Below are 12031 nucleotides of genomic sequence, written 5' to 3' on the forward strand. Positions count from 1 at the left end.
TTATTGTGCTTATTTTCTGACACCGTATCGATCACAGTGATAAATTAATTTAGTGGATAGAAAAAAAAAAAAAATGTTTAACAGGTACACTACACACACAAACAAGCAGCAGGAGAGAGCATGACATTACTATATGAGAGTATTTGATCTTTTTAATATTCTAATATATTCATCTAATTTATTTCATATTGTTTATATTTATAATTGGTAATACTACATTCAGTGCAACATTACAGTGCTGCAAATGCATGTCTGTTAATTGATGACAGTCCAACATCTTATATTCTTATCTTTTGTAAGTCTTATCGTGTCAGTGGTTGTGTTTTGAGTGATACTTACCACATGACACACATAAAAGTCATTTTGGTGTGTTTGCATGAAGAAAATCTTGGTCTTGAATCTCTTTACCGTCTTACTTTGGTTAGAGAGTTACTTGTTTTGTTGTCTCAGGAGCAAATCTTTGCTTTTTTTGTAGATGATGTGATTCCGCTCATATCAGCTCAAGAATACAATGTATTTAAAAAAAAAAAAAACAACTAAAAAGTTACTTTTTTTTTCTTCTCTCCAGTTAATGACTGGCATGTAGTCCTAAAATTGTTAGCATATAATAAAAGAAAAGGGACCAAGACCAGAACCCTGTGGTATCCCACAGAAGTAATTAAGTTAATTAGACATGCAAGCCAACAATTTAATGCCAACTTTTCAGATACCAGCATTTTAATAGTCATTTTGAAACCTCTTTTGATAATTAGAATTTCAGAAAGAAAAAGACTTGCCTTTATCATCTCTGCTCTCATGGATTTCAGGACAGAGCAAAGAAAAACACACAACACACACGAGTAGAAGAGAAGAACTTTTTTATTTGTTGTGAAACTACAAAACATATCGTTTGTTTTTTGTGCTGGTGAAATATTTACAACTCTGGTCGACAGTACAGTGTCTGAGAATAAAATTCACAGCTTTTCAGGACTCTTATGATAAAATGGAAAAAAAACTGAAACCCCCCTCCCCAAAAAAAATAAAAATCACAGAAGTGCAATAAATACATGCAGTGTGTTTCTCGTAGCCGCCTGCAAACACATCACCAGGTTTGAACAGATTCATCAGATAAAATAAACATAAAAGCACAAAAAAACAAAGATTTGCCTACGTGATGAAGAAGAATCATTTGTGGCTAACAGCATTTGTTTTAAAAAAAACCCCTACATTGCTTCATCCAGATGTTTCATATAAACGACTCTTTTTTAATCAGAGGTTAACCGCTGGATTCCTATGGCTCCAATCTACTCGAGTACACAGAGGACGAACAAAAAACGGCTAATATTAAAAAAATCAAAGTTCCTCCAAGTCTTCTTACACACCCAGCGACGGCGGCTCGTTTGGACATTAAACAAAAACACCTCCACAGCTGAAGTGAACCCACTGCTCACCCTGCAGGCGCACGCCCGACTCCATAACGTTTGTTCAGTTCTCAGTCCGAACAGTCGGTACAAACTGGAATCTACCAGCTGATCTGCACTCGGAGAACAACGACGCATTTTTCATTACCAACTTTTTTTGATTTAAAAAAAGATACACCAGACACGGTGAAAAAACACATGCAAAAGCTCACAAAGTGGTCTGATGAGCAAGTGTACGGTTAAAAGGTACTTTTTGTAATTCCCCTCTGCAGACTAACTAAAATGTTCACCACCAGGGGGCAGTGTTTGCTGAGTGAGTTGAGCCTTTTTCAGATACAGTTGTTTATATTTCCCTGTCGCTCAGGAGGCTTTGTCTTTTCCTGGACACTCACTGTAATGACTCGGTGTGCCATCCTGTGGTCCAAACTGGTATTACATGAAAATACAGGCCTTATTTCAATGATAAAAAAGCTCAGTGTGCAGATCAGGTCAAAGCAGCCGTTTCTTCATATTCTCTTTAGTTAATTTTGGAACATTTACAGTATTTTTTTAAACCCTGAAATTCACATCAAGTACCTTAAAAAGAAAAAAAACCTCTGGCTGCATCTTTAGAGAGTAAACCAAGGGAAGTTTCAGAATGGTAAGATTGACTGGCAGGTGTTAGCTTAGCTTTAGCACCACATGCTAGCAGCTCACTATTTCCAGCGTCTGATTTTCTGTCGTGCCGTAGCAGAGGGTAAAATTACAAAAACACCTTGTGATGAAGGAATTTGAATCGTTTTACGTCAGAGGACGGGGATCAGCTTTTAAATCTTTGGTTTTGGTCTTTTTCACTGACTGTTCACACTGATGTCGGGCGATTGTGTCAGATTCACGTCCTACCGAGGCTCTTTAAGAAGTCATTAGTGTCTCGTTATTTCAATCTTATTACCTTTTTTAAATGTACATTCTAGAAAAATATATCTACTCCTACCTGGATGTGGTGGGACTATCTGGCGCTTTAATGAGGACTGAAAACACTCACAGAGACTGGGAAGCAACAGGAAGTGGAGATGACTAACAAGGTAAACGGTCAAAATGGACAATAAAAAAAACTCAATCATTTTCTAGAGCTGCTGTTTCTCTACACAGAGTTAAAAAAAGAAGAAGAAGAGAGAAACATCTGGAATGACAGCAGCAGCAGCAGCTTGGTTTTCGTCAGCTATGTTCTTCTTTACACGGGGAATGGAAACACGAAGAACAAAACGCACCGACACCATCAGCCTGGTGGCCCAGCAAGAAGGAAAGTCGGATATTCAATAGACAGCCGCTTATTTCTGGATTCAGCAGCTACAGAGTGACAACATCAGGCAGTCACAGGCACTTTAGTAACCAATCAAGGCCCAGCGTTCATTTTTAGCTCCATTTTTGGTCTCCACCACCTCCTGAATAAATCATCTGCTTCCCGCTCCATGTTCAGCAGGTAGTTTATAATCCAACATTTTGTAATAATAATCTAGAATTCATGTTAAATGTTTTCCATGTGAAGAATTTTCCACTTTTTATTATAATAATAATTATCATTATTTTGGAGAAGACTTCCTGACACACGCCTGTATGGAGGATCAAAACTGCCAAAATAATAATGGAACAGCAAACAAATTAATAAATAAATTACAAATGTAAAAAACAACAAAATTCTTCAACATTAAAGGCATTCAATTATAAAATGTAGGACAAATATCTGTTTACTGACCTTCCCTGTATTTCTGCATAAAATTAATTTAAAAATATTAACTCATGTCACATTTTATAAATTAATAAATACCTACATGCATTTATTTTTTTGAACATTTAATGTCATTTTATTATTCACTCAGTCACATATTTTGTTTATTTTGGCACATTCAATCCTCCATATATATTTTTGATGTTCCCTTTACATTGACTCAATACCATCATTTTATTATTATTTACTTTTTTAACGCTTTTACTTCTAAAAGGCACCATCATTAGCTACTTTACCAAATGCCTGCAGTAGATGTCAGGAAAGATTTGATTTCTTTTGGTTCCTGCTGCTTACGGTGCTGAAAAATGAAAATTTCTTGTGCCAGATTTCTTTTTGCCTGTTTATGTAAACACTACATTAAACATCAGTTTATATAGAACGTGTCAGGAGTCTTTGGGAGTGTGGTTTTTCTAATATTTACCAACTCCTGAGGCTCTTTAGCTGCTCAATGCTTCAATAAGTTTGATCAAATGTGTCTTTCTGCTGGTTTTCAGAGCTTCAAACAGACTGAAACAAGCAGAAAAACTGTTTAAATCACCAGCTGGGGAATAAAAGATGATATGCTGAGTTTTGCTGGGGCACCACACTAACGCCATCCAACAGTTTTAAGTGCAGAAGGTCCAGTTCTAATAGAAGTGAATGCTTCACAAACATCCAGTTACAGGTGGAAACGTGAGGGCAGGAAGTCTGAAATTAAAACTGCAAAAACTGATCAGCCAATCAGAGAGAAGCGCAGGAGCTTACGAAGCAAAGCTGGACTTCTGTCTTCCTATTGGCTGACGACTCAGTTTTTTTTTCAGTCGCTTCCAGTCAAACAATCATGCAATCAATAACAAGTTCACAGTCATCAGAAATGCGTTTGAGATCACTTCCTGTTTCGACAATCAGAAATCGTTCCAGCGTGAGGCAAAGGTTTCCAGACGTTTAACTTTCCAAAAACCCACATCAAGTTTTTCTTTGTTCAAACTTCTACCTCAAGTTTCTTAAAGTGCAGACTACCCGATCGACTACCTGAGTGTTAGTGCGAGTTAGTGCTGTTTCTACACCGATGTGTTTGTGTGATGAGAGACGATGATTACGGATTACGCTCAGAGTGACACGTCTCCTCGGAGCTGCTGTCGTGCAGGCATGCTGACGTGCTACGCACACCTGAGCCGTCAGCACGACGTCGCTCAGTTTACAGAAAACTTACAGTTTGTGCCAGTGTTTGAAGATGACGGCGCTATAATCCTTAAGATTTCAGTCTAGGGTCAGTTTGGCAGTAAGCGTGGCAGCTTATTTTTAACTCTTCGGCTCGCAGAGAGCAGCTATGCATTAATAACAGTTCAAAATAATCCTTCTTTATGGCAGACTGGACCTCGGTGCAGCCCCTTAATCCTCTCAGTGAAGGAAGCTGTTTTAGCCCCTCCCCTTTAAGGAAGGCTTTCTTTTGATTGGGTGGAGCCTGAGATGGCCATATTAAAAATCCCCTTCTGTATGACATCATACAGAACTAAGGGCTAAAAAAAAAAGTGTTTGGACAGAATGTTGCAAAATGTTGCCGTCTTCCAGTCTTCTAGTGTATTTTAGTCCGTTTCACTGTTTACAGTACCATTTGTACATGGTATCAGTTACTCCTGTACAGTATTTTTGTGTATTAATCTCTAATTCGCTTTTTCTTCCTGACCCTTGCGCTGCTGTGAGAGGTGAATTTCTTCAGTGATGGATGAATAATAATAAAGTCTGTATGGATCACACAGGAAACCTAAAGAACTGCAGAATTAGCTGAACACAGATGCTGCAGTTTGGCTCTCTTTGCTCCACTTCTAAGTGCCTCATTTTACAATAAACTGTAGATTTAGTGACTTAAATCTCTTTATAAATGAGCCATAACATGTGATTAGTTGTCTTTTTGGCCTCTGGAGTTTACTACGCCCTCCTTACAGTTTAACAGCGCAGTAGTTTGAAAAACTTATTTCTGTCACTTTTTAATCCACACTGGGCCATAAAAAACTCAAAAGTATCTTTAAGGTTTAAACAGGCACATGAATTATGACTGAACATGATCATGACATGGACGGGATATAATCTGAGACTATTTAATCTTTACTTAATCTTTAGCTTCTCCTCAAAATGAATCTGACTGGATGCTTCCTGTTGAAATGCATCCTGGGAGTTGTAGCTGCCCCGCTCTAAGACACAGCTGCTTGTTTTTTGTTCTTATTCATTTAACCAGCAGAAATTTCACGTCTGTGTAGAAAATAAACCCGACCTGGATTAAAAATCTTAAGGATTATAACTCCGACGGATCTCCAACGACCTGCGGCGACTGCGGTGATTCGTATCCACAAACATGTTTTAGTGTTTCACTGTTGTTGTGTAGGGAGAGCTGCATTTAAAAACAAATTAAAAAAAATTAAACACTGTGCTGTTTGTCTGCTCAGAAAATACTCTAATAATAAAAAAAAAACAAATCCCACATCATCTGAAGGTCAATATTAAATATCTTTAAGCTGTAGCTGAATTTTCCTTTGAGTACCATTTTTGATTTTGTGCCATTTTCAGTACAAAAGTCTTCGTATGCTCATGTGTGACCGTATGATTCTGTGCTGGAATGATTTTAAACACCTACGAGTCTAAGAACAGCCGGTTAGTAACAGAAACAAAAACAGAAAAGTGGAAACGAGAATAAAAAAGGACAAAAACAAAAGCTCCAGCAGTGCTATCGCTAATTTACAAACAAAGACTATCCACATTAGAAATGCTGAGCTCTTTAAAATTACTCTCTCCACAGTTTCAAAGGTTTTTTCCTACTTATTATTATCATCAGTGTTATTATTATTATTTATTTTAATTCTTCATAATACCGCCAGACGTTTGCTTCGTCGGGGAAGGAACAGCAGGGAACGACACCGGAGGGAAAATACTTTGAAATGCTTCTCTACACGTCGTCGGCCGGCAGGTCAGGGATGCAGGTCTTCGCTCGTGTGAAGAACGCCATCTTCTCTCTGAAACCACACACAGCAAAGAGTGACATCATCATCGTGCGCGATGGGGTCGCCACCTTCTAACTGCCCCATGAATGAATCTGTGGTGGTGGTGGTGCTTTTCGTACCTGAAGGTCTGCACCTCGGGGACCTCTTTGCGGCTCTGGCCTCTGATCTTGTGAACGTCCTTGGCTGCGGCCTTCATCATTTTCTCCACCCGCTTCTCCTGCTGCTGCTCCTCCCGAGTCTGAAGAGAACAAAACCAGAGAGTTTTTATTCCAGCGGGACAACTCTACTGTTACAGTAAAAAAAGAACAAAAGTAGAGCGCCCTCTGGAGGATTATCGGATTCATCTGCACATGAAGAGCAAAATGAGGACACAGAAACTGATTTCACCATGTAACATGTGGACAGAGGCTCCACGGGAGCCCTGGACACTGCGTTAAGTTCACCTGTTTCTCGGCCTGCCTGAGGAGCAGCCGGAAGCGTTCGTCTTCTTGGACCCAGGCGGGCAGCTCTTTCTGGCCCTGCTGCCTCGCCTTCTCCAGCTGCGTCTTCAGCTCCCGCAGCACCCGCAGCTCCTGCGCCAGCCGGGCCTGCCGCGTCCGGGACACCTGCAGGTCCAACTCCAGGTCCAGGGAGGTCCGCAGCAGCCCGTCTAGACCTTTAACGGGTACAGGAGGCTGAGAGAGGACAGGAAGGGGCGGGGTTAAGTGCCGAGGACAAAACACAGGGAAACATTACAACTGCAAATTTGCTACAAAATCGTCGCCTATGAACTGACAAGCTCTAAAAAATGCGACAGAGAAGCTGACAGAAACTGTGAACGAGTGCAACAAAACAGTAACACCTTCAATTTCCTCCCTGCTGCAGCACAAACTCAAAAACACACAACGTCACAGTGCTTCTGCTGCCTGGTTCTGTCAGTCAGACAGGCTGGGCTGAGTTTGAGCCGAGGGCAAAGAAAGAAAAAGAAAAGTGCATAAAACAAAACAAACCCAAAGGTAACAGAACCCAAACATCAGGGTTTCCTGCTGCTGTTTGGGCTGAACCACAGCTCGACGCACACAGCCCTGCTATGTCTGCTCAGGTTTAAGTGCAGGCATCAGCGAAGAAGCCTGTAAAGTCCTCGATGTCTGAAGAGGGCTTAAAAGTCACCTGAGTGTTTAATAACACCTCGACTTATTTGAAAATACTGTCACCAACACCTGCTGCCGTGGAGCCTCGGGAGGCCGAATCTGCTGCCTCGACTTTAAATTAATAGAAGCTGGAAATGTCAGCGCTGCATTAAACATTCAGACGGTCATTAAATATTAAGAGTCGCTTCACTGGGAGTCGTTAGCGGTTTAAAGCCTCAAAAAATGCAAATCGGCTCTCCTTTCCGAGTTAATGCGGTCAGCAAATGTGAAGGTTTGACTTTCGAGAAGTCGAGAAGCAGGAGGATCAGAAAGACGAGAGAAACCGCACCACTGAGGCTGAAACACGGGAATCGAGCGTCCCGCGGTTCAGGGTGGACAGCCACTCTCACAGGTGAAGGGGGAGGGGCTAAAATGGCTCATTACAGACAGCGCTGCACCGAGGCTCAGTATCAGATAAACTAGGATTATTATGAACTGTGAATCATGCAAAGCTACTTAGAATCACTTACTCAACAAATACCAACAAAGCTTCAATGACGAGTCTCACAAAGGAACTACATTCTTTTGTCTACATCCGCCACACAAAGTAGGCGTGACGCTAGCTAATGTCTAATGGTTCTGCAGTGATGCAGAGGCGGGGGGGCGGAGTCTTTACCCTCTTCATGCGCATGCTGCGTCTCTCTGAGGCGTTTCTGACAAACGGGGACTTCTTGGAGAGCGTGGAGCTGTCGCTGTCACTGCGGTTAATCTGCGAGGACAAAAACACGTGTTTAATGAAGGTGCAGCGTCGCCATCAGCGTAAATCCTGCGTGGGTCTCACTTACCCTGCAGATGTACTGGCTCTGAGGTCCGGGCGAGAAGGTCTTGGACCGGATGATGGTGTTGCCCCTCATGAAGGGGTTCTGCTGGCGGACGTCCGGGCGCCGCTCTTTGGGCCGAACCACGGAGCAGTGATGCAGCAACGGCAGGCTGTCCATGCTCGTCTCCTTGTTCACCTGAAGGAGAGAACCGCAGCGGTAATGAGGATGCTCACCGACCGAGGCGCCATCACAGTTTTAGTTCTAAAACTGCTTCCTGCTTAAAAACAAACTCGAAAAAGGTCCACTGGAACAGGAAGTGATTCTTCCCAATTATCAGAGAAGAAGAACTCGAAACACAAAGCGGCTCGTTGACCTTAAAGCTGAAATAAATGGCGTTACCTTCTCTGTGATGGTGGCTGCTGCCGCCACCGCCGTCGGAAGAGGAGGGGGTTTGGTCCCCTTCTCCTCATCTTTCTCCTCCTCCGCTTCCCATTGGCTGCTCTCGGGATAAAACTCATCCTCTTCCTCCAGAGGCCCCGCCCCCTCCACGTCGTGCCCTTCGTCGTCATCGAACACGTCCGCCTCCAGAGGCTCGCCATGCCTGATGAAGACCAACCACAGACAAGTTCTTACTCGCTATGCCACCATCATCTTCCTCAGACTGAACACGAGGCTCGCTCATAGTTTGCGTCACTCAGATTTTCATCCTCAACACTCACCACTCGTCATCCTCGGGCGCTCCGGCTCGGTCGCCGCTGGAAACGCGAGTCTGAAACACAAACAGTTTCATCAGGACGTTTTTATCCTCCAATTGTTCCAAACTTCCAGATTTTTGAGATCATTCAACAACGTCATTCCCCGTCACACTCGTAACACACACAGCATTTATGTCCCGAACAGTTTTCCACACTCATCGTGGGTCAATAGAATTCCTCTTATATTCCTACGTGACTGCATCCAACATGGCGTCTTATTTTCTATCCTTTTAAACGGATTTATGTATTTAGATTGAAGCTCGGTGACGAGTAAACGCTGAGAAATGTAGTTCTGATCCGGAGTAACTGGTGTATTTTCTGAATGACAACAAAGACAGTGTTGCCAACTCCTCAGTAAGGAAAATCGCTATTGGCTGTCCTAAAAGTCGCTAGAAGTCGCTAAATGACGTCATCGCCTAATTTGCATAATTGGTCACGCTACTGTAATTGTAACCTATGTTGCTGGAGAGAGAAATAACATCGTGGAAGAGACATAAAGTGAGTAAAAAACGTCCTAAATGCAGTTAGAATTTATTTAGAACTACAAATTAAATTTCTTTTAGTAATTATTGTTTTTTAATGTCACAATTCCAACCCTGCTCCTTTACCCGGGCTTGGACCGGCAAAAGTGATCCGAAATAGGCACTCTGGCGGAGTTACTTTGTGTGTGTGTGTGTGTGTGTGTGTGTGTTTATAAGTAGTTTTAAACCTTGTGATCCACAAAACAGCATAAGAGTAAAAGAAGAACTGACTGCGTTACAATCAGTGCGGGAGCAGCGGCTTCGCTCATGCGCGATTCATTTGCCGTTTGGACGCATAGGTGTGAACATCTCCTGTCCTGATAGCGGCTGGGGGAGGACTATCCTCCACCCGTGAGCGCTTTGGAACGGGCGAGGTGCCCACGGCAGCACCGCTGCTTGTTGAGAGTAAAAGCGATACGCGCTTTCACGTCAAAAAGTCGTCATAAATAAGTCTCCAATAACACCAGAAAAAGTCGCCAGATTTGTCGCTAGTCGCTTTTTAGAAAAAAAGTTGCTAAGGGGGTTTGAAAACTCGCTAAATATAGCGACAAAGTCGCTAAGTTGGCAACACTGAACAAAGTGGATATTCTGTCTCACTCACAGCTTTAAAGACTTTTTAACCTTTTTATTGACTCATTTATCAATTTAATGACAGAAAAGTGTAAAATTGTAACTGTTACTTTTCTTCTTCCTTCTTCATGTGCGCACAAACAACTTTATTATTATGATCAATATTATCCCACAGGGATGTTAAACTCATGCTGTGACTCACTGAAAGCATCTAAATGTGTAACAAAAAGACATCTGAGAACTAAAATGAGAAGAATTAGTTTAAAATGAAACTGTGGAGAGGAAACGAAGCACGGCTCATTTCTGGGCCGCTCGCCGGGCTTCTGCTGACCTCGGGCAGGTAGACACGACTCAGCAGGTTGTACCACTTGGTGCACTTCTCCTCCGAACAGCTGACGTCAGCGAGGCTGATCTGAGCTCCCGCCTGCAGCGAGGAAGAGGAAGGGAGTCAGAGAGAGTCTGAGCATGTATTAAACTGTGTGTGATAATAACCTCGTTAACAGATGATTAATTAACAGCTAATGACCTTTAACAAACAATAAACCGTAAGATCCTCGATGATCAGTGAACATTATAATTATTTTTTTTACAGTGACGTACAAACTGAAACTAACCAGACACTCTTCGTGGCCCGACTTGCTGGTGTCGCACACGTCCACCCTCAGGGTCTTCTGCCGCAGTGCACTGTGGGAAATCTGCATGCCGAACACCTCGTTGAACTCCACGGCGTCTCGAGGTGGCGAGCTGCGTGTTCGGAAGAGGCAGCGAGTGGCCTCCATGCAGGGAAGCACCGCCACGCGTACATACCTGCAGGAGGTGAGGGCAAAGGTCACGCGATGATGTCACGATGTAAATGACAGACTATACGCTAAAGATGGATGTAGCCTCCTGTGGCATCAACCTCTGGTTTAGTTTTGTTTCTTTGGAGGAAAAGTTTGTTTACTTTTTGATGAACTTTATTACTTTGAAACATCACCTAAAGGCGGAGCGGCTTGGCTGTTTTCTGTGATTATACTTACACATATTTTAGTCCATTATGATCTCAGTAAATAATCATTTTAGTTTTAGATCAGATTCCATAAAACTGCCTTGTAGAAAAGAAAAAAACGACTGAACTGAGTTTTTCTGTTGAGCGCCTCAAACACACAGCAGCGTGGCAGAGGCCATTAAACCTGCCGCGATACGTTCGAGGCACAGGAAACACACTGAGACTTCGTACATTTTCTGGTCGGTCGGCAGACAGAGGGCGCTGCAGTTGGACAGCTGCATGACGTAGACGGTGAAGCGTCGGTCTCTGGCCTCGTAACGGAAGCCGAGCTGCACCTGTGGGCAGCCGGGCGCCAGCCGGTCCTCGTAGGAGCTCAGCAGGAGGTCGGCGGGGAGGCCGGGTCTGCGGGAAACAGCACGCAAAGTTATTTTAAACTTCAGCTGCAGTTACGGGAAATCCGTCCAACGTTACTCATTTATTAACAAACCGTAACCTTAAATTTATGAAACAAAGAGCCAGACCAGGAAAAATAAAAGCGTAACAATACGAGGACAAATCTATGACCTCAAATTGAAAACCTTCGTACTTGCGCTCTGACGGTTCGTACACACCACTGTCGCCAGCGACCGACTCGTCAGACACGGCCGAGGTAACGCCCATTTTCTTTGGCCCTGCCCCTCGCAGCTCCGAAGCTGAGCCTAAAAAAACAAAAGAAGAGAAATAAATGAATGAAATAATTTAATGTGTAATTGTATTCTCCATCAGCTTTGCACGAGTCACAGTTCAAAATCATCCTTCCATAAAGCGGTGAAAAGCCGAAACAGCGACCACGTGTGGCGTCTTTGACTCCCACTCGTGTTATTTGTGTGCAAGTAAAAACACAAAACATCCAAACTGTGGAAAAAAATGATGTCAGTGTCAGTAATGAGAAATTTACCCAAAAACTTGAACATGAGTCTATCTGATACTTTGTGGGCCGAGGTTAATGAAGTGAATTAATCAAACCTGGCCTGGAGCCCGCCCAGCACTGCAAACAATAAATTAAAACTAATATAATCAATAATCTGTGGACTACATGTGATGTGGACCTGAGAAAGACTTCAGGCTCGTGTGGCTTTAACCTG

The 12031-nt window shown here is 42.8% G+C and overlaps 1 protein-coding gene across 1 annotated transcript in view; it reads right to left on the reverse strand.

Moving 5' to 3' along the window:
- Positions 1-1006: 1006 nt before the first annotated feature.
- Positions 1007-12031, reverse strand: part of wwc1 (WW and C2 domain containing 1) — a 45335-nt gene continuing 34310 nt past the window's right edge. Inside the window, exons 12-22 of the mRNA XM_031750364.2 lie at positions 11494-11605; positions 11139-11309; positions 10534-10726; positions 10251-10343; positions 8793-8842; positions 8473-8674; positions 8098-8268; positions 7929-8021; positions 6587-6817; positions 6263-6381; positions 1007-6155 (exon numbers count right to left, since the gene is read on the reverse strand). Of these exons, the coding sequence (XP_031606224.2) occupies positions 6089-6155; positions 6263-6381; positions 6587-6817; positions 7929-8021; positions 8098-8268; positions 8473-8674; positions 8793-8842; positions 10251-10343; positions 10534-10726; positions 11139-11309; positions 11494-11605 (1502 nt within the window). The 3' untranslated portion in view covers positions 1007-6088. The remainder of the gene's footprint in view (positions 6156-6262; positions 6382-6586; positions 6818-7928; positions 8022-8097; positions 8269-8472; positions 8675-8792; positions 8843-10250; positions 10344-10533; positions 10727-11138; positions 11310-11493; positions 11606-12031) is intronic.

Source organism: Oreochromis aureus, linkage group 10 (genome assembly GCF_013358895.1).
Source record: "Oreochromis aureus strain Israel breed Guangdong linkage group 10, ZZ_aureus, whole genome shotgun sequence".
NCBI classification, from domain to species: Eukaryota; Metazoa; Chordata; class Actinopteri; order Cichliformes; family Cichlidae; genus Oreochromis; species Oreochromis aureus.